Consider the following 23,805-nt stretch of genomic DNA (forward strand, 5'->3'; position numbering starts at 1 on the left):
GACAAGGCCCTAGATTACTAAAAATGAAAGATTAGAGGATTTTTTCATATCTAGATTTACAGTTTGTCGTCTTCATACATTTCACAGTTTTCATTGCTTCCCCTGTATAGCTACAGTTAAGTTTCCCTAGTTGTCTTTACACAGCAACAAAGGAGAGAAAAATATTTTAGAATACCAGGAAATGCGATTGCTGGAAGCACACAAGTTTGGGAGAGGAGACTCAAGAGCACGTGCAGACCTGACACTACTTATAACTAATTTTTTTAAATTGACTAGATTTCAAATGTCTGGTGTTGCAGCAGCGGTAGTTTATTCATATCCATTATCAACACACAAAAGTTATTGGCTCAGCTATCACTGAAAAAATGAAGATGTGAAACAATCTGTACCTACTTGCCCCTCAACCCCGAACTGCTCCCTTTGTGTATTCAGAGTCATTATTTGCTTGCTTAAACCATAAAAATAGACCCTTATTATTCTGCTAGCACTGCGGAGCCAAACCTGGTGATGATGCGTGCTCAAGGAGGAAAGAACTAGAGCTTGAATTTCAGTTCCTGAATTAATTTTACAGGGACAGCTGTTTTTATTTGTAAACTTTGAACACTCTTTTTGGGGAAAAAACACGGAACCCTTCAATGTCACTTTTCATAGTAACATAAAACTGAATAAAAATATGTTTACTGGTTCACGACATTACATGCATCTAAAGTTAAAGTTTAGAAATATTCTCATTCTTCATCTTTAATCTTCTCTTTATTTAATCTAAAGAAATACATTTACCTTGAGTATTCCTATAGTCTGCTGAGTCTTCTAAAAGATTCTTTAAATAATCTGCATAATAAAGAAAAAATATTATAGAAATATGTTAGGAAAGAATCAATGTTATAAAAAGGAATAAAAGCATAAAAAATTGCTGGAAAAAATGTACTTTTGGGTAGACACGTGCAATAAGTTACAGCCCCTAATGGATTTAAAAAACCCAGCTGAAATATTACTAAAATACTTGTTTTTGGAGTGTAACAGAAAATGTTATCTCAACAGCAGCACCGTTACACAATACCTGTGCACCACACAATATTTACATTGAATGTTTTAGATAAAAAAAGCAATGATGACAGTGAAATAAGTAAAAAATGTGTTGCTCTATTTTGCTCAGGAAGAGTTCACAGAAGCAGCGTCTTCAGGCAAATGATATAATTTGTATAGGTGTTATATTTCAGAACAAATCAATGAGCAGCAGTTAGCCATTAATTATTCAGTGTGACAACAGCAGCTATACAAAGCTATACTACGTGTACTTATTTGTGTTCAATTTTATACAGATCATGACAGATTTTGAAGATTATACGTTACGGTGTTTTGTGTTAGTACCTAACCTGATTGTAATAAATAATCAGTATTTGGCAAAAGAATGTTCTGATTGTTTTATAATGTGGAAGAATTTTTGTTCCAATAAAGGAAAAATACAAATAAAATAAACTATCAAATGTTGATGTGTGTTAGTTTGGTTCCTTAGCCCACTAGATGGCACACCTGATCCACAAAATATTTCTTGCTTTGAGGTTTTCGATCATTACTTACAAGACCACTAAAACTAACCTTAAATGCCACACAAACTGGGAAAACCAAACATATTTCCCTGGAGATTCCATTTCCTACAATATTTAATCAGAAAGTATAATGTACCACCAAAAGCACTGCATGTGTCACATTTGCATCTGTTCTATACATCCTAAAGTTCTAAAGTGATTAATGTGCAGAAGAGATGCAATCACAAACTTTCAGGAAAATATACAAATCTTTTATATATAAATGATAATAAATATTGCTACATATATATAAAATTAGTGAACGTATCTGCATTCTGACCTGAAAGTTTTGTGGAGGATCTAGTGAAGAGTAAGGCATAAAGGTCAAGTGAGGGTGGGGAGAAGGAGAGTAGTACATACGTTCTACTGTAGAGGGAGGGAAAGAGAAAAGATTGATCCAGCTGGATCAGAGGAAGACCATCATTTTTTGCTGCACCTGACGTTCTGTCTGATCATTAGTGGGCACCAGCCAACGTTTGGGTTTTTTAGTACTTGTCTCTTCCATGACACTAAACTCTCTCCCACAACAAAAACAAAAGTTATTTCCTTTGTCCTTTATATATCCCAAGAGATTTTTGCTGTGATGGCTACACATAACAGTTAACCAAGTCTTGTATTTTTAAATTAATTTGGTTAAATGGTTGAAAACCCCTATATGAACATTTTAAATTGATATCAGCCATTTTTAAACCAATTTATCTGAAGTTGATTCCTTACTGACACACGTTAAAAAGTCATTTTTAAAACCAATTTAGCTTACGTCAGTAAGGAATCAACTTATGATAAAATAATGTCATTTTAAACCAATTTAAAATATCCACATAATTGTTTAAACCAATTTAACCAAACTGGTTTAAAAATGCACACACCTTGAGCTAAACTAGAGCAAACTACTGCACAGACAAGGCCTAAGAATGGCTAGAAGCCCTATGGGATAGCTGTCATTTATTTTTAAAAGTTGGTTGCATGTTTTATCCCTCTCTCCCAACCTTTGCATAGCGCTCATCTTCATAGACTGAGCTCTCCAGGCAGGAACTGTGTTTTCCTATACACGTTGTGCATATTTTGTGCACTGCTATAATCCAAAATAACAAATCAGAGTTGAAATATGGTGTGGGTTTCCATCACCAGGGACTGAACTCGGGACCTCCTGAACTAAAAGCATGAGTTTTTACTAAAGAACCAGGCTTTGTAACTGGCAGAGGTAACAAACTTGCATCTTCTGTGGAGCAGGTACATTAGGGGACACAATGCACAATGACCACTGTGTTACGATGGCACCCTAAGAAAACTATCCATTGCGAATGGCAACATAAATTTAAGACCCCAAAGTGATCTTAAATTCCCAGTGTAATAGGGACCCAAATAAGGAACTGAATATTTTTTGGCACATACATGCTTTATGGCATACTCTAAAGCTTTGTCCAAGATAAACAAATGAACAACATTTTATATGGTGCAATTCTTTTGATAGGTACATTTATTCACGGACAAAACTAGAATTACAAGTGCCAGAGAACTAAAAGTGCCAGAGAGAACAGAGAGACTAAAGACAATTTTCAGCATAAATTTATTTATTTGAAACTCTGCAGTCAAAAGTAGAGTGTGGCTCTTATGTTAGGACTCTATGGAGTATCAAATTAAATTTGCAGCTGCTAAATGCTGAAACAATATTTATGTAATTTTGAACTTAACACTCCTTTGCACATCTGGCTAGTAGCCTCTGTTCGTGGCTAAAACCTATAGCTTCAAAGTAGATTTTGAACAGATGTTTCTAATATTTCATTTTCCATGAATACACACTGGAAATTCTGTGCTTACAACAACCTTTCTGTAGTTAATGCCATCAGACTATTACTATAGAAATGGATACCATTATATTTTGCTGAAACACTATAATTTAGTACAAACATGCTTAACAAGATCAAACAACTATATGAACAAAACTCGATCAATGAGACTAAATCTCTTAGTTTAAAAAACAAAAATATTGGTGATCACTATTTAAACAAAAAAACTGAATAAGTCAAAAATCAAGAATTATTTACAGAAGATATACAGTATACTCAGAACAAAATACAGCAATCAGAGATGAACTATTTATTGTAAGTGGAATTTCTAAGAGGGGAAGGATGAGAGATATGGTCTAATTTTCTTCTTCCTTCCTATTGCCTGACTTGAGACAGACTAAAGGAAGCATAAATATAATCACTGAAATCTACTTTTTTAGCTCTCAACTTGCCAAGGTCCTAATATACAAACAGAAAAAATATAGTTATTCTAGGTTCCTCACATGATGTGGGTTTAAGTGAGATAAGCAGCAGGTTTGTGCAGGAGAAATTTGAGTCTACAATGATGGCTATCCCTTGGTATGATGGACAATTGAAAGATGGACAATAAATACCTACAGATAGAGCAGCAGGGCATAGTACAAAGACAACCCAGTAAAACACAGTAATGGGGGGTGAGGATGTGCAGTGAACTGAGACAGAATCAGCAAGGAAAGAGGAAGAGAGAAGGGAAAGGTTGAGAAAATGAATGAAGAGATCATAAGAAGGAAGAGGGCTCATCCCAGAACAGCATGGAGCACATGAATATTGCACAGCCTCCTTGAGTGATGCAGGGATTTAGGAAAGGGACAGCAGGGAAGAATTTCACTCCTTTATTTTCTTACTAGACAGCAGAGGCTTCTAACTATCCCTTACATTAACCCTTTTAATGCTTGTTATGTAAGATCAAACAATTAGTATGTGGAGAAGTGAAAGCCCACGTGAATAAATGGAGGAACCATATAATTTAACAGGAATACCGCTGAGATGCTCCTCTCTTTTGCAGATTTACGAGCCCATGTGCCTCTGACATTGACAGCTCAGGAGTAACAGTATCAAGAGGCAGCAATAATCTTGTAAATTGCTGCCACTGCAAAGGTACATGGAAACAGGAAAACGGAAATGTATCATAAAAACAAGTCCAGCCTACTGACACAGAGCACTTAGATAACGTTGAAAAGGAAAACTAGCTGTCGACACCAAGAGGCCCAGCAGCTGCATTTCACTGATTATTTTTTTCCTCTCCCTGCCACAATTTGCCCACTGTGTTTCCTGATGCATCTACAGAATAGGGAATTTTGCCACTGGCTTTGAATGCAGCAATTTTATCATTTAAAATTACCTGCATTCTTGTTTCACTCATGCTGCCCAGCCTATTCTGATGCTGGGTCCAAGTATCTTCTGTGTGTTCTAAAGTCCCAGCAGTGCAGGATTTTCATGGAGACCACTCAGTATTAAGCAGAGGTACTTTAAATGGACAGAGGAGACAGACCATCTAGCTGCACATGGAGGAGGGACAAATAATCTCATTTTATGGCCAAGGCAAATATAAGGCAATGTGGATTGATATTGCAGACTGAGCAACAGCAAGGGAAGTATAGCTCTCCCTCTGAAGTTATTTTACTGTTCCTTCCAAGAACTACTATTAAAAAATTATCAACATAGATGAGAGTCTGATCTTTGAGCTCTCCATCCCTCCCATGGAACAGAGAAAAATTCTGTTTAGAAACCAAGACCCTGATCTTGCAATCTGATGCATGCTGGTAACCACTTACCCCTGCACAGGATCAACAAGACTCTACATGGGCACAAAATCTGCCTGCACAGATCCAATTGCATGACTGGGGCCCTATGGTATCAGACAGGTAGAAGAGGATTTACAAGACCAGTGTTTTCTGTGAACTCCTTCCTTCACCTCCTGCATTTAGAACCAACAATAATGAGGATTTTAAAGCCTTTGAGAAATGGGATCTCTGTCACAACTGCATTTATGAATAAGGTCCCTTCCTCCTCCCTACCTTTTGGTTCCACCCCTTTTAAGAATGCCTTTGATCTCTTTTAGAAATTGAGATCCCACCACTGAATTTGGAATGAATAGCAGTCTCCCTGCCATGTCTAAACTTAGCATCCTTTTAAAATAAAATGATCAGATATCTTTTTATAAGCTTCTACTTTTTCTTGTATTGTAAGAGATGTAAACACTTCCCACTTACAAATAACCTATTTTCATAAGGCTTTCCCTGCCTTCCCTCTTTGATTTTAATGCAACTGAAAATAAAGAGATTATTTTTAATCAAAACGTTGTGGCTGCAATGTAATAAACTTAATCTGTACTATGCAGCAGCATTACTGATCTAACTACCGTTGGAAAAATGGCATTTCTTGGTTAGCTGCTGCAAAGCCAGAAAAGGGTCATGGAGCATTTTATTTTTGTAGTTACTACATATACAGATACTATTTTTAAATTTCTCAGCAAGGGACAGTAGCATGAAAAAAAAAAAGCAAACTTAAATATTTAAAAACTCTAGAGGATTCTAAATTCTTCACACTGTCCTTTATAATGCATGTTCCCTACATTCCTAAAACACAACTTTATAAACCAAGCAACAGAACTTAAACCCTGTAATTTTTGTTAACAAGAAAACAAGAATTAGGTTACATTTTTGAGAAAGACAAGATTTCAGTGGAGGCAAAACATTTTCTTTAAAATCATGGCTAATTTCAGGAAAAAAAGCCAGGCCTAGAGGATTTAGTACTCAGCTTAGAACTTATATTAAAAGAAAAATGTTTTTATTTTCAATTATCAGGACTTCTTCCCACCCACCTCCACCTACTATGTTTGAAATCAATTCTCTTCCCTGCTCCTAATGACATGATTGGATTCCACAGCTGTGGAAACAGAGTAAACCATAACAAGGTTTGATGTTTGTGACTACTGCTGAATTTATCTACCAGAAAATGTATCACGTGGCTGGGAACAACCGCATTTTTCCTGTGTATTTTATGACTGCCAACATTACTGAGTAGAACTTCTAGCTGCACAGAACATTTTAAGAGAGTTTCATAGATCTGTAATCAAGTAAATATCCTTTGCAGTGTTGTGATGGCCTAAATGCCAATTTCCTGGGACTTGTGAGGACTGACTTTTAAACTTGTGAACAGCTTGCCAGTACCTGTCAAAAGCAGCCTGTACTGGGGAATCCTCTGAACTGGCTTGAGGAGATAGTGCTTGAGTGCCAGACTAGCACAGCGAGGACTCATCTGAAAGACAAACACCCAAAATAAATATCCACAGTCCTCTAATAGTGAATCCTCTGCTACCTAAAGAAGTTGTGCCTCTAAACAATTGACTTTTTCTTGTGTGCTTAAAAGGCATGCATTCTGTTATCCTGCTTAACTCCACAGCAGTACATATGAATCTGAGCTGCCTAAGTCAGCCCTCAGCTAGGCACAAGTAACATTTATCTGTAGGCCCACTTGCTACAGTATTGCTAGTAGCCAGATCTGATCATTCCTCACAGAAGAACACACACAAAAATAGTTTGTCTCACATGTTAGGAAGATACCTAACAGGTAAACACTGGAATTCTATGCAAAATCAAAACATCTGCCTTCGTTCTAAGAAAAGAATGTTATGAATCTCCCTCGAAATAAGGGATACTTGTCAGCTAGCAGTGAAGGTAACCTGGTGACATGCTCATTTGGATTTGCAATTCTTATCAATCAGACAGAACTGTAGTGAAGGCTACAGCGTGCATTACTGAAGTCTCTAAGTGGTATAGAGCCCAAAGACACAACAGAGCGATAACCCTTCTTAAAGGGTCATGCTCCAACGTGTTTTAATTACCAAGGGTTGGCCCTCCTGTCACTTCTTCCAGTTCAAAACGCCTGAAAATCATTTATTTTGAAGTAATGCTACTTGTACATGAGCAACACTGACAAGAAGCACCTTCACTAACAGGGATAGGTTTTATCTTTCTTTGCTAACTGCTGTCTTGTTTTTCTCTCTCCTTCATCCCTTTGCTCTCTCCTCCTTCTCACTTTAGCCTCCTTCTCCCTGCTGCAAATAGCTTATATAGCCATGCACACACCCAACGCATCAGGGCTTGGTGAGAAATAGGCCCTCTGTGACGAGAAGATAGCTATGGCTGAGGCCTGGTCTACAATGGGAGAGTGGGGGAAATCAATCCAAGTTACGCAACTTCAGCTACGTGATTAATGTAGCTGAAGTTGAGGTACTGAGACCTACTCACCACAGTGTCTTTACTGCAGTAAGTCGACTGCTGATGCTCCCCCGTTGATTCCGCTTGCGCTTCTCGCTCCAGTGGAGTACCGGAGTCAACAGGAGAGCCCTCGGCAGTTAATTTATTGCGTCTTTACTAGACGTGGTAAGTCGACCCCTGCTGGATCGATCACTCTGGAGGTAAGTGTAGACATGCCCTAAGTTATGATTTTTCTACTTGAAAGGAAGTAGCACAGTACTGAGCTCAGCAGTTGCTTACTGAGTCGGTCTCAACAATTTATTCACTAGTGAAGTAATCTCTGTCAAAATAATGACTAATCCTCACAAGCGCTCAGTGATGTTTATTCTGGATTGCACGTTTAAAGTTCACACCTCTTCTCTGATCTGTTTTCAAGGGGATAAAGTGAGGCCGGCAGGGGTACTTGGCTTTTGCATGATTATTGCATGTGCTCGGTTAGAGGGCATTTAGGAAAAGGAACTGATTTGCTTTATTTTCAAGTTCGCAGCTCAAGAAATTCACTTTCCCAGGTTTCCATTCCAAACCAAACACAGGATGCAAAGGAATACATTCATTCTGCCCTAATTTTTACACTGCAACCCCAATCAAATCAATTAGTTTACAATGGTAGAAGTCAATGCACAAATTGACCCAGACTCTTAAACTTTTAGAGGCGACTAATGATTTTGGCTGTCCATCTTAAACCACACTAAGGAGGCCTTATTATTAGAAAGTGCTGAGCCTTCTGAAAATCAAGTCCCTTTAATGTGTCTCAAATTGGACACCCAAAACCACTAGCCATATTTGAAAATCTAGGCCACAGTGGTTAAATTCTCCTTCCTTCTACCCACTGGTCCCCAACTGAGTCCTAGAAACAAAGAGGAAAAGCTAACAATCTTTGCAGCCTTACAAAAGAGCACTAGAGTTAAGAAACCAGAAATTAAGATCTCTCTTGCAAAAAAGAAGATACCTCAAAATCTTTAACCACAGCAGCAAAACTAGGGTTCTTCTTGCATTGTTCATCTAGCAGCGCAACATTCTTATCAAATTCTTTGATGTAAGTTGAATACATCTTTAAGTAGGGTCCTTTTTTCACAAATATATCAGCGATTCTTTGATAATCAATCCTGAAAAAGAGAACAAAGTAATTAAAACAGCACATAGCTATATAAAAATAAATTTATGATTTAGAAACCCGCATCGCTTATATTCTCTGTCACTTTCAGAGCTCAGTAGTGGATTAAAAAGAAGGCTTATTAAATAAACAGCTTTGGCAGCCCGTCCCGGTAATCCGCTGGTGGGCTGCCAGTTTGTTTACATTTGCACAGCCACCCACAGATCCCAGCACTTCCCTGTGGCCCACGCTGCTTCCCAAGCTGCTATTGGCCGAGAATAGCAAACCACGGCCACTGGGAGCTGCAGGCAGCCATGCAAATGTAAACAATCTGTCTGGCGACTCACCAGAGGATTACCCTGATGGGCCACAGGTTGCCCACCACTGAGCTAGTGCTTATCTTGCTGGGGAAACCAAAAAGTGTATGTTAATTCTGTTGTTGTTGTTAAATTCTTAGCTTCTCCTCTCCAAATGAGATAAGCATTGACGTGCTGGCACCTCGTCCTGTAGAGTGAAATAGGGAACTCAATTTTCAAAACACTCACAATTTAGTCATGTACCTATGGCCAAAATGTTCAAAAATAGGAACCTAAACTTAAGCTCCTGGATTCATATTTAGGCACCAGATTGAGGCCAATAGAAGTGTGAACATTTGGCCTGATTTTTTGAAAGTGCCGCTTACCTCAATGCCCAAATGCAGATTCAAGATGACACAGACTCAGGGTCAGAAGGGATCATTATGATCATCTAGTCTGACCTCCTGCACAACACAGACCACAGAATCTCACCCAACCACTTCTGTAACAAACAAACATCTAACCTATATCTGAGTTATTGAAGTCCTCAAATTATGATTTAAAGACCTCAAGGTGCAGAGAATCCTCCAGCAAGTGACCCATGCCCCACGCTGCAGAGGAAAGCGAAAAACCTCCAGGGCCTCTGCCAATCTGCCCCGGAGGAAAATTCCTTCCTGACCCCAAATATGGTGATCAGTTAAACCCTGAGCATGTGGGCAAGACTCACCAGCCAGTACCCAGGAAAGAATTCTCTGTAGTTACTCAGATCCCACTCCATCTAACATCCCATCACAGACCATTGGGTATATTTACCTGCTAATAATCAAAGATCAATTATTTGCCCAAAATTAGGCTATCCCATCATACCATCTCCTCCATAAACTTATCAAACTTAGTCTTGAAGCCAGATATATCTTTTGCCCCCAACTGCTCCCCTTGGAAGGCTATTCCAGAACTTCACTCCTCCAATGGTTAGAAACCTTCATCTAATTTCAAGTCCAAACTTCCTAGTGTCCAGTTGATATCCATTTGTTCTTGTGTCCACATTGGTACTAAGCTTAAATAATTCCTCTCCCCCCCTGATATTTATCCCTCTGATATATTTATAAAGAGCAATCATATCTCCCCTCAGCCTTCTTTTGCTTAGGCTAAACAAGCCAAGCTCTTTGAGTCTCCTTTCGTAAAACAGGTTTTCCATTCCTTGGATCATCCTAGTAGCCCTTCTCTGTACCTATTCCAGTTTGAATTCATCCGACTTAAACATGGGAGACCAGAACTGCACACAGTATTCCAGATGAGGTCTCACCCGTGCCTTGTATAATGGTACTAACACCTCCTTATGTTTACTGGAAATACCTCGCCTGATGCATCCCAAAACCGCATTAGCCTTTTTAACGGCCATATCACATTGGCGGCTCATAGTCATCCTGTGATCAACCAATATTCCGAGGTCCTTCTCCTCCTCTGTTACTTCCAACTGATGTGTCCCTAAATTTATAACCAAAATTCTTTTTATTAATCCCTAAATGCATGACCTTGCACTTTTCACTATTAAATTTCATCCTATTACTATTACTCCAGTTTACAAAGTCATCCAGATCTTCCTGTAGGATATCTCAGTCCTTCTCTGTGTTAGCAATACCTCCCAGCATTGTGTCATCCGCAAACTTTATTAGCACCTTCCAACTTTTTGTGCCAAGGTCAGTAATAAAAAGATTAAATAAGATTGGTCCCAAAACCGATCCCTGAGGAACTCCATTAGTAACCTCCTTCCAGCCTGACAATTCACCTCTCAGTATGACCCGTTGTAGTTTCCCCTTTAACCAGTTCCTTATCAACCTTTCAATTTTCATATTGATCCCCATCTTTTCCAATTTAATTAATAATTCCCCATATAGAGCCATATCAAATGCCTTATTGAAATCAAGGTAAATTAGATCCACTGCATTTCCTTTGTCTAAAAAATTTGTTACCTTCTCAAAGGAGATCATGTTGGTTTGGCACAATCTACCTTTTGTAAAACCATGTTGTATTTTGTCCCAATTACCATTGACCTTGATGTCCTTAACTACTTTCTCCTTCAATTTTTTTTTCCCAAGACCTTGCATACTACAGATGTCAAACTAACAGGCCTATAGTTACTTCGGTCAGTTTTTTCCCCCCTTTCTTAAAGCTTAACTTTAGGCTTCTATTTTTGAAGAACTTAGCTTTGGTCCAAAATCTGGTTGCTCAAATACATGCATATGTCCAATTAATGCACCGAAATGTCAATTCAACCATCGAAATGTGGAATTTGGATGCCCAGTTAAGGTGCCCTCATTTGAAAATTTGGTCCTTAGGCTCAGAAGTCAGCTCTGGAGTCTAAAAAGCACAGATTACTATAGAGTAAATTTCTTCTTACAGTACAATTCACTTTACCTCACAGTTAAATATTAAAACCATGGAAAAAAATTGCATTCTTATTGATCATTACCAGTGAGACAGTCGCTCTTCTAATTCTCTGAGGAGGTCCCGATTAAGTTCGTACAGCTGAGGTAGGTAGTACAGGATCTGATTCAGGATCCTATCCTCAATTACTGGCTTTCCTAGCTGCCTGGAAGCATGTGCCACTGCATCCCGGAAATCCTGTTGGAGTACAGAGAAAACAAAACAAAACAAAAAAAACCACACCTCACTGAGAAACTGGCCTTCGGCAACAATACATATGACAGTATTTCCCTTGCAGAAATGTTGCAGAGTGTTACCTGTCACAGAGGGCGAGATGGTACCATCTGTTTTATGTTACTGTGTGGCTTTAACTTTGGGCCTGTCTACAAGGGGAGTTATTCCCAGTGCCTGCAGAACTTTTGGATGCAAAAAGTCACATTCCTGGGTCCATGTGCTGAGTTTGAACTAGCTCTCCAGTGCACAGACATCAGAACAAGAGCTGCATTGACAGTTGAGAAGCAAGTGGCGATCACACTGTGGAAGCCTGCAATGCTAGGCTGCCTATTGGTCAGTGAGAAATCATTCTGAAGTTGGAAAATCTACAGTAGGCGCCAAGGTCATGCAAGTGTATGGGGACATTGTTTCCTGCTACACAGGACTAACTCTCAGCAACGCGCAGGAAACAGTGGATGGATTTGCAGTAATGGGGCTCTCGAACTGTGGTGGGGCAACAGACAGCATGCATATCCCCATTTGTAGGAAGGTGGGCTGGTGCCAGAATACATCCACAGAAATGGATATTTTTCCATGGTTATGCAAGTGTTGGTGAATCACTGGGGACACTTCACTGATATCAGTGTGGGCTGGTCAGGGAAGGTGCATGACACTTGCATCAGAACAAAGGCCTGTTCAGAAAGCTGCAAGCAGGGACAATCTTTCCTGACCAGCAGATTGCCATTGGTGATGTTGAAATGCCTGTTCAATTACAATTATTGCTGCTTTCAGTAGCACTAGGCATTCTGCAGTATAAGTTATTAAGTAATAAAGATCAAATTATTTCCAAAAAATAAAAATTTATTGCATAAGAAAAACAGTGCAAAAACTATTGTGCAGTTAAAAATGATACAATGAAAACTTATAAAATAAATGGAACAGAACTTTAAAATTAGAACGCTAGAAAAACATTCATGTCCTGTTCAGTCCACTTCTGCCAAACATACACCAATCATGTGAAGCTGTGATTTTCCTTACTGTCCCCTAGCCTGGAGTGGCAGGGATAGGGTTGCGGCCTATGATGTCATCTGGAAAGTTTGGAGGGAATTGGGGTAAGGAGCTGCAAAAATGGAATTCCTCACTGACTGCAAAGGAAGGGGAGCCTGGGATCGTTGGACCTGGTCAAGAAGTTGGCAGCATTTGTGTTTGCTGGCTGAGAACCCCTATTATGTCCTGGTGCATATCCCTCTCCTTTTCCTCCTGGGTCTGTCTCCTTTCTGCGCTTTCCTTCTCCAGGTTGTCTGCTACATTCACCCTCCAGGCCTTCTGTTCTAGATCCCAGGGAAGCACTGGCTTTCAGGATCTTACTGAACATGTCCTCCCTAATCTGCTTCTTTCTCCTCCTTCGGATCAGGCATGCCGCAGGTGTGGAGGGGGAACCCCTCAGGGCTGCAGAAGCAGCTACAGAAAACACACACATTGTATCATTGTATTTATAATCACAACAGAAAGCGACTGGTAAGTTTCAGAACTCCCCTTTCTTACAAAAATTTTAAATCAGACCTGCTTATTGACACTTCGAGTTTGGAATGCCTCTGTGCAGCACTGCTGCCCAGCCACAGCCTGGCTGTGGCAGGGGTGGAGGGCGAGTGGGAAGGTGGAGGGAATTATTCAGTTGCATAAAATAAAATAAAAATTCGGCCCTCGGGTACAGGGCAATCCACTGAATACCAGCCCTCCTTTCCACAGGCAGTGGTGATTTTAGCTGGTATCTCATTCCTGAGGGTAACAAAGGCACAGAGCACAGCTGCTGCTGGGTATCCCCAAGCTGCCTGGTCCCATATGCCACTAGCCTGTTTACTGCAATAAAGTCATCACAGAGTGGAATGGGATAGTGTCCTGCAGAGGAGGAAGATATAAGGCAGCCATCTCCAGAAGACTTTTGGAAAGGATTGTTGAGATCTTTTACAGAGGTATTCCATAACTCCTCTCAGGAGGCTACAAGGGATATCCCTATGTACAAAAACAAGCTGCTTCACCTCTGTCTCCCACCCTCCCATCCAGCTTAACCCTACAGGGGAATGAAAAGCAGATCTCTCTCTCTCTTCTCCTAGGAAGAAAATGGAAAGCAAATATCTGCATCCTGCCAACAAGGGGCTGGGTCGGGTGCCATTTTCAGGTTTAAACTTTGTAAGGGTGAATACATGCACACACTTACCCAAGGTTCCTGCCCCTAGATCAGGGTCATCAATGCTTGGCTGGCAGGACTAGAACGTGATGGAGTCTCAAAGAGATCCTGGCTCATTGCATGGCTGGAGCCCCTGTCACATGTCCCTCCTTTTCACTGTACAGAGCAGGGGTATCTGTCACGGATTCCTCCGAGGTATCCACGCTGGTCTGAGGATGGTGGTGGGGTCTCCAGCAATGATGGCATGCAGCTCATTGTAAAAGCAGCAGGTCTGTGGCTCAGCACCAGACGGACTGTTAGGCCCCCTGGTCTTCTGGTATGCCTGCTGCAGTTCCTTCATTTTCATGTGTCACTGTTGCTGATCCCTGTTGTCCTCTTTCACCTGCATCCATCCTCTGTGCAATCTTTTCGTAGCTGTCAACGTTTCTACAGCTGATCTGTAGCTATACCTGCACAGATTAGTCTCCTGACAGGCCCAGGAGATTCAATTTCTCCTGTCTACTCTAGACAGGAGTGCATCTAGAATGTGTAGCTAGGGCACTTGGTTGGGCAGTTGCATACAGCAAAGGACAGCTGTTAGGTATGCTCCCCGAGCGGGACAATCAGGAAATAGCCATTTCGAACATATGCAGGCTGATTTAGGGTGGGGGGTAGTGGCTTACGGTCTCCATGACCCGCAGAGTGGTCACTGTTGGGCACAGTGGGGCAGCTACTGGAGGACTGTTAGCATCAACATAGATTGTGCAGTGTCTACACTTGTTCTGCATTGACCACAGTACGTCGACCATGGCTCAGTGCCATTTGGGAAGGTGGCTTTACTGTTTCACCGTAACAGGGTGCCTATGCTGGCAGAAGATAAGTTTGAATGTAGACACATGCACAACTAGGTCGACTCAACAAGACATCTTACATCAGCCTCACTTTGTAGGGTAAGCCAGTCCCTAGAGAAAACCAACCAAATGACACTGGGGCTGTCAGTTTTTTTTTTTTGTTTGTTCTTTTTTTAATATCATAAATAGTTCAGCACAATCAATATTTACCTACAATGAGAAAACTGATCGCTCATCCTAGAAGATGGTACAGTCTCTATACTACCAAAACCTCCCAAATAAACCAGGCTACCATGTTTATTTGGTCCTCACTGAACATACAGGGTGAAAAACCTGGCCTCCCGGAAGTCAATGAGAGTTTTGTCATTGACTTCAATGGGGCCAGGATTTCACCCATTGGCCCTGAATATCTTTTCCACCACTTACAATGAAACTTACAAAATTTTTAAAAAATCTTGTAACACCAGTGTACCTTACTTAAACAGTTGAATAACTCTATATGATATGAGCTAAGTCAACATCTAGGATGCCAAAGGGAGGAAAACCTGAACTACAGGCACTTGGCTCCTATAGCCTCTCAGAACAACTTTCCCCTGGAGCCGAGTGCTGCTGGGGTGGAAGAGGGTGAGAGGGCACCTCACAGCCATCCATACCAGCTCTCTCAGTTAACAGTTCCATCACTGCAACACCCCTCTCTAGGCCCATCCAGCCAAACATTCCTGTCACCATCTCCCAGCAATATCCCCACAAGCTTCAATCACATGGTTCCATGGGTCACAAAAGGCTGGGATTGGGTAGTTTGTAGCAAAAAAACTGCAGGTGATTTTTGGGCAGTGACTAGAAAGGAAAGGTCAGGAACTACCGCATTATAGTTTAAAAAAAGAAAAAAAAAAAAAAAGGCAGATGGCCTTATTCATATGGAAATTCTCTTTCACACATCATCTGTGCAGAGTAGTGTCACCTAGCTTACTATCAGCTGCAGGGTTTTCTGACCTTAGGGCAATGGTTTCCAAACTTTTAACTAAGATGACCCATCAACTGAATTTTGTGGGTTTTTTGCAACCCACCACAGTAAATACGTACATTATACAGAAACCGCCATTTACTATAGAGAAGGGATCAGCAACCTTTCGGAAGTGGTGTGCCGAGTCTTCATTTATTCACTCTAATTTAAGGTTTCATGTGCCAGTAATACATTTTAATGTTTTTAGAAGGTCTCTTTCTATAAGTCTATAATTTATAACTAAACTACTGTATTGTTGTATGTAAAGTAAATTAGGTTTTTAAAATGTTTAAGAAGCTTCATTTAAAATTAAATTCAAATGCAGTGCCCCCCAGACCGATGGCTAGGACCCAGGCAGCGTGAGTGCCACTGAAAATCAGCTCGCGTGCCACCTTTGTCACGTGTGCCATAGGTTGTCTACCCCTGCCGTTGAGTGACCAGATAGCAAGTGTGAAAAATCAGGACAGGGGGTGGGGGACAATAGGCGCCTATATAAGAAAAAGCCCCAAATATCAGGACTGTCCCTATAAAATAGGGACAATTGGTCACTCTAATTTACAATCTTTAAATCCTGTAATGGTGCAACAGTAGGACTGATTTTGTATTTAACTTCATAAAAACAGTATTGTATGAAGAAAAAGTTGTCACATGAGATATTGCTATCAGATCCCAGGACTCATTAAAAAAATATATATAAACCACCACCACCACCAACCAAGGCTGGATTAATGCATAGGCAAACAAGGCACGTGCATAGGGCCAAAATTCCTGTGGAGAGGCGACCACCAAAAATCATACAGTAGACTCCTTCCCCTCCACAGCCTCCTTCTTGCTCTGCCAAGGGGGGCACAGACGACCTGCAGCAGCACCCTCTGCTCTGGCACCACAACTTGCTGTAGAGAAGAGGCATTGGCTGCCTGGCCATCATGATGGAGGGGTGACCAGGCCAAAACCCATGTGGTGTTGTGATCCCATGTGCCAAGTGGCAACACCTGGAGCGCAGAGCCAGGCCCAGCCTCATGGGACAGGAGCCGCTGCTGTGAGGTGAGTGAAGGGTGGGCTTGCTTTCCAACACTCCCACTCCCAGGCCTCCCTTCTGGACCCATGACTCACTCAGAACCTTCCTATAACCCGACCCACAGCTTTAGGGCACTGCTTAACGCTGAAATGATATAAGGAATTGCAATGACTAATATAGCCCAAATACAGGGATTCTGAAGAGCTTTGGGCAAATTACATCATGTTCAGTACTTGTAACTGGCACACTTAGCAAGAGCAGACACTTACTGAGTCTGATACATGAGTCAGCACGAGACTAGTAAATGCTGGGGGTCTCTGTTTGTAGCTCAGCCTTAGAGGGAGTTTTTCCCCCAAAACAACATAACTTATGCCAGAGGACAAAGCAAGAATTTTATTCATCCATTGTAAGGCGCAATGCATGAAAGTTTGTTTATATATAATGCAATCAGCAAAAGCAGCTCCGTTCTCACAAGACACTGGAAAAACAATAGAGAGTCAGTTTTAAGCACCATTTATTTAAGTTACTGGTATAGCATATGAAGACTCTGGCATGTGTTTGGGCACAGGAGACCTTGGTGCTCTGAGATGATCCAAAGCCCACTGAGGTCATCAACTTCAGTGAGCTTTGGATAAGATCATGTCACTTAATCATCAAAATAATGGCCAGTCAAGATACACCACTACCTCGATATAACGCGACCAGATATAACACAAATTTGGAGATAACGCGGTAAAGCAGTGCTCCGGGGGGGGGGGGGGGCGGGCTGTGCACTCCGGTGGATCAAAGCAAGTTCAATATAACACAGTTTCACCTATAAAGCGGTAAGATTTTTTGGCTCCCAAGGACAGTGTTATATCGAGGTAGAGTTGTACTCGATTGTCAGCCCAGTCCCTAATAAGTCAGAGGAACTACTGCAGAGAGGAAAGAGAGGAAGTATAGGAGATACAAGGCAAATCAAATTAAAACTACAAATGGTGACAAACCAGACAGCTAAACAAAAAAAATGAGAAGAAAAGGTTCAGATTTCTTGGGAATTATCAGATCACTGTTATAGAACATGCACTGTGCATTGGTTACAATAGTCAAGTCACAAACTTATTTATGACCGGCAGCTCTTTTGAAGTAATTCTCCTGAGGTTCATCTTGAGCTGAAGTTAAAAAGATCTGAAGGCAGACAGCATAAGCCTGAGGAGTCAGGGTGGGGATAGGAGAGGGAAGAATGAAATGGATAGGAGAATGCAGTGATTGCGTCTATGTTCAGAGCTATTGGTCCACTGATTACGAAATTCATTTACATTGTATACATCTGTCGAGAGCCCAGAATGGCTGCATTTTTAATATGGTTAAACGGAAAATAGAGAAAAATGAAACTTCACTCCAAAAAAATGCATGTCATTCAGTACAAGGATAATTTTTACCTACAAGAAGAGCAGTAATTTAAGAATTACAGTGAAGTTAATTTAATTGCCTGCTTCCCTCTAAGCTAATCTGTTCACTACTAAAGAGAAAAACATGACCAACTTTCTTAACATAAATCATCACTGTTAAAGTTAACATATATATGTATACTTGGCACTCAGTGATCTGTATCATATGCAATTACATTGAAATAATCCGCATTACACTCACAGATTTTATAGCTGTAGCAGAACATAACATTGCTAAAGCCTCCTCCTGCACTGAATTGTTCAAAGGCCATCACCCTAGCTGCCACAGGCAACGTGTTCTGTTTGAAGTAACGCAGCAAGAACATTAAAGTGAATTTTTAGGAATCATACTTGATATTTAAAAACACTTCTCAAATAAAATAAATTGAACTCTACTCAGGCTGTATTTTTTAAAAAGCTAAAATATTCACTTTTTAAAATGAGACATTTACTCAATGGAAAAGTACCATTTGTGCCAAGACAAAAGTTTCACATGATATGTGACAAGCATATAAATATTATATTAATATGTGGGTGTGTGGGTGTAAAAATAAAAAGGTATGTTGACATGCAGTTTCTTAACAGGATTATTTTTTTCCTTTCAAAGTAAATAGTAATGGCCCAGATGCTCCGAACTGCTTCATGCAATGCTGTTTGGAGGATCCAGTATTATGTTGTTATATTCTATTCCAGTTGTAATTTTCTTGCGCCTCCTTTCATTGTGTACACAAAAGAGATTCCCTTCATTTCCCTAATCTGAGCTGAAAGCACATCTGGTTGTCACCGGAATGCGTGTTACACAACGGCACCCATTTCTATTACAGATTGCCTCACTATCCAGTAGAGAAACCAGTGGCTCCTGGGGGAGCTCAGTTACTCCAGTAAGTTGTAAATTACTTACAAATACTTCATTTTTCAGTTAATGTCTGGTAAGACACTCCTAATAAACGCATGAATGGGTTCCCCTCCCCTTTTTTTTTTTAATCTACACCCTTGCCAGCACTTTGTAGCAATGTGTGAGCTACGCTGGCGTCAACAATCCTTTGACACCATTTCCTCAGCTAATTAGGCAACTGTGGAAATTGAAACAGCACTGACCCAGTTATGAATCATTCGTCATCACCACGTATCCTTCTTCTCTCCCAGAAAGGCCTTGTGTCACAGTGACTTGCATCTCTCTCACTAGACAGTTGCAAGTGCAAGGCCATGACAAGTGACCCCTATAACTTCGTGTTAGCCTGGGAAACTAGGGAAAAGATGTGGATTCAATTTCCGATCTACCTTAACCACATGCTGAACTTTCACTAAACTGCTGGCCTGAGCCCATATGGGCTTTGGATTTCTGTACAACTGCATATATATAGTTCATTTAAAATTTGTGAAATTAACATTCCACTTTTCAGAAAAGCATGGATCAGACGCTTTTTGACTGCACAGAGTGAAAGACAGACATTGTTTAAGCAAGATGTGTCAGAAAAGAGAAAAATAAAGTCTTTTTTTTTAATTGCAATTTAAAAAGACAGACAACTGCATAATTTAATGCTGATCCTGGCATCCTTTTGCTTGGGCTCCATTCACATGTTCACCCTGGTTTGTAGTCACATACTTCTTGTCATACATAAACACACCATCAGCAGAAACACCTTTCAGTTAATGTGCAATTCTTGCTTAAGCACAAATCCAAAGAGCTCAAATATCAGTTTGGTGTCAGGAATTTTACTGCATTTGGACACTTTTCAAGGCACACACACACACACACACACACACACACACACACACACAAACTTCTAGGAAAGGGCCAGGCTGCCACAACATGGCAAACTGCAAGTGCGACTACATGAGACATAATTGTAACAGATCTAGCAAACATATTTAACACAAAAGGTCAATACATACACTGAACTATATCAGTGATACTTTATAATGAACTCAGTACATGCTGATTGTTCTGTTTTTCAATTATACGAATTACCTCATCTGTCCTGAAAAGCTGACAAGTAATTGTATGTCGTTTTCATGACTAGTACAATAATTCACAGGTCTTTAATAGCATAAGATACTTCATTTTTACAACATAGTCAATTATCTGACTGCGGAGATGTTCACAATATCCTAATGCAGAGAATGGACTAGATAACCCACCAGTGCTCTATCACAGCATTCCTTCTCAGATCTGAACCTTAGAGTTCAGAAAATGAGATACTAGCACCTGAATCCTCTAAGCTTAATTACCAGCTTAGATCTGACAGCACTGCCAACACCCAAAAATATAGTGTTTTGGGGCACTTTGACCTCCCCAACCTTCCCTGGGGACCCCAAGAACCCAGATCCCTTGGGTTCTTAAAACAAGGAGAAATAAACCATTCCCCCCCACCTTTCCCCCTCTCAGAATTTCCCTCCCGGGGCTATCCTGAGAGATACTGATCTAACCTCTAAATCACCATACAGAGAAGCATCTCCCTTCCCTTCCACAAAGAGGCAAACAGATTCAAGGAAAACAAAGAGAGATTCTATCTCTCCCCCTCCCGTCTCCCCCCCACCCATTCTAGTGAGTTATCCCAATCCCCTGGAATAACACAAGGGAAACAAGGAAGAAAAAAATCAATCAGGTTCTCTAAAAAAAAAAAAAAAAGATCTTTTAATAAAAGGAAGGAAAAAGTAAAGAATTATCTCTGTAACTTCAAGATGTAAATATTACGGGGTCCTATAGCTTACAGACACCAGAAAGATACTTTCCCCCCAGTACCAATACAAATCAGAATATTCCCAGCAACTACACATATAAAAGTTAACCAGCCAGATCCACAATTGCAAATAGAGTAAAAACAATCAAAAACCTAAACCGCCTGTTTTTACTTACTATATGAAAAGAAACTTAGAGAGCCTGTAGTAATGTCTGGTCTCCCTCAGACCCTCCGAGAGAAGAACACACAACACACAAAGAACACACACAAAAGTTTCCCTCCGCCCAAATTTAAAAGTATCTTGTCTTCTGATTGGTCTTCTAGTCAGGTGTCTAGTTCCCTGCTTGTAACCCTTTACAGGTACAAAAGACATTAACCCTTAACAATCTGCTTATGACATGCTCCCTCCCAGAACAAATTATTTCATTAACATCTCTTTATAATCTAGGTACAGCTGTAATTCATTATTAAATGTCTCGACCAGATCTGACACCACCATTCAGCAATACTAAAGCCCTCCAGTAGTTTAGAGAGCTGTACTGGCATCCTCACCTCACATCTGGCAGGTAGGTAAATATTTTTACAGAGAAACTGAGGCAGAGAGGTTCAGAGAACTGCCGAAGGCTAGGATTGGAGCTCATGAGTTCCTTGCTCCCAGCCTTGTGCTTAGTGCTGTACTCCATACTGCTCCCCCAGATCTATTATAATCGCTTCTTTGTAGTACCTGACTGCCATTTAGTTTACATTGTGAAGTCTGAGTCTAATCTTTAGATTTCTAAGAGAATAAAGTATTTTTATATAGTGTAAATATGCTGTGAGAACAGCAACAAGCTAACCCAAAGGTCCCGAACTGGTGAGCATGGCCCCAATTTAGCCCAACGAGAGTGCACAGGTGGAGGAACTCAAGTCCCATGGTCTCAGATCCACATCTCTCAAATATCAATGTGCTTGTGGCTGTGGCTAATGCTTTGGGTGGCTCTTGGAGAGCCACCTGCCTTGTCTTCCTGCTATAGCAGTGGCCCCTAAGTAACTAGACGTAGGAGCAACTCATGGGGATGGGGCTATAGACTCAGGCAGCAAGCCACAGGTCCACGCTTCTCTCCTCTGTTCCCAGCACTCAGCTAAATTGCAAGAGCATATGCATCTGGCCTTAAGAGAAACCAAGGGGATGCCCCCATCCTAAGGAGTCTGTAGCCTTTTGTTGATGGGGAGTCACAGAGACAGCAAAAAAGAGGAGGGTGCGGGGAGAGATACATTAACCAGAGGCAGAAAAGGACAGGAGAGAATATGGACAGAAGAAGAAGAAATGGCAGCTAACATATGAGAGCATTGCTGATGTGGACAAGAAGAGGTGGCACCTATCTGCCAATTCTTCACTGGAGGGAAACTCCACCAAAAAGTGGTTGGAGGCCACTGAGCTAGCCTATGGTGCATACTGAATTAGAGAGTTTAAAACCCCACATATTGTCAGTATGCATTTGTGCATTACACACATGTATGAGAAGCAGCTATTTCCCTATCTATGGTCCAAATTTTCAACCAGACTCAACTGGCTTCTACCACTTGCATATGCAGTCACTGCAGCTCTGTAGTTCAGTGCCTAAACTCCCAGTCTTCAAACAAACAAAAAATCAGTAGCCACTTTTTGAAAATTTATTCCTACATGTAACCTGTCAGACACTAACATTTCAAGATGCCTTTTCATGCATACACGTTAGGAGATGGAAGATGAGAACATGAGAAACCTTGAATTTTTCCTGTTGTGTACAAGATAAAGGCCAAGCGACTGGTGACTGAGTACCCAACACGAGATACTTTAAAAAGATCCAATTTTCAGAAGGTGGATGGCTCAGCACTTTCTGAAAATCAGGTACCCATTTGCCAGGTCTCAAGTTGGGCCCCCAAAGAGCAAGGCACCTAAAATCACTTATGACAATCTTGACCCTGCAGCATACTCTGTTACAGCCTTGTGTAAATCTTAAAGGAAAACTAGGGTCATGAGCATTAATTCACTTTGGCTTAGCGAAAGCTCAAATTACATATGGAGCGTGCAAGCCTTGCTTAGCTAGCATTCTCTAAACTCAACATCCATCAAGCTCACAGCAGGTGACTTGCTAGATCTGCCATTAAAAAATGCTGATTTAATGTCCGCTGATGGGCCGCTGGTTTTGTTTTTACCAGCCCCTAGCCATTATAACTCACCAGTAGCGAACAGTTTATTTGTATTACAGTAGCATGCAAAGACCTCCATGAGTCCCTGGGGTGCAAGGCATTGTACAAGCACCTTGGAGAAAACACTCCCTGTTCTACAGAGCTTATCTAATGCATTACATTGGCACATGAGTAAAGACAACCAAGAAATGACTAACCCAGAGACTCTAGCAGACAAAACGTGGACAGCAATTCAACAAATGGAAGACCTCTAATGTTCACTGTTTAATTTTGTTCACTCTACAACCCATAAGGCTAAATGAGGCTTTGAGAGCTGAAGGCACTAGTAAGGGGGCACACCCGTATACCTACTGAGTGCTGTGGAGCGAGCCATTTGGCCTATGCAATACCTCCTATGCATACTGCAGGGTGTGAAAGTGTGCTGGCTTACAAATGCATAGGGTAAAGGGTGTGTAGGCCCCTGGGCCTTCTGGGGTATGGAACATTTCAGCCAGTGGTGCACAATCTGCTTGTTCCTTGGGCTCCATAATGCTTTGCAGCCAGATGAGAGCTGTCTTCTATGGAAGTACCTTGCGTCCTCCCCTGGGCTAGAGGCCAGCCATAAACTGACCCTAAAAGATAGTATAGCACCAAGCAGCACACTGGTTTGATTTAAATGTTTTGGTTTTTGCAGCTCCTGAGAGCAAAGTTTCTGCATTTTAATAGAACTTCATCCCTCAAAGAAGAAGCGAGGAGACAGAATTACAATTAAATGGGTCATTCATCCCGGAA

General features: G+C 40.9%; 1 protein-coding gene across 2 annotated transcripts in view; it reads right to left on the bottom strand.

Annotated features, from left to right (window-relative positions):
- The window catches only part of FGD6 (FYVE, RhoGEF and PH domain containing 6), a 104,484-nt gene that overhangs the window by 34,907 nt on the left and 45,772 nt on the right, over positions 1-23,805 (bottom strand). For both annotated transcript variants that reach the window (XM_050934296.1, XM_050934286.1), the window contains exons 6-9: positions 11,543-11,694; positions 8,630-8,786; positions 6,592-6,679; positions 781-831 (exon numbers count right to left, since the gene is read on the bottom strand). In XM_050934296.1, coding sequence (XP_050790253.1) covers positions 781-831; positions 6,592-6,679; positions 8,630-8,786; positions 11,543-11,694 — 448 coding nt within the window. The remainder of the gene's footprint in view (positions 1-780; positions 832-6,591; positions 6,680-8,629; positions 8,787-11,542; positions 11,695-23,805) is intronic.

This window comes from Gopherus flavomarginatus, chromosome 1 (assembly GCF_025201925.1).
Source record: "Gopherus flavomarginatus isolate rGopFla2 chromosome 1, rGopFla2.mat.asm, whole genome shotgun sequence".
NCBI classification, from domain to species: Eukaryota; Metazoa; Chordata; order Testudines; family Testudinidae; genus Gopherus; species Gopherus flavomarginatus.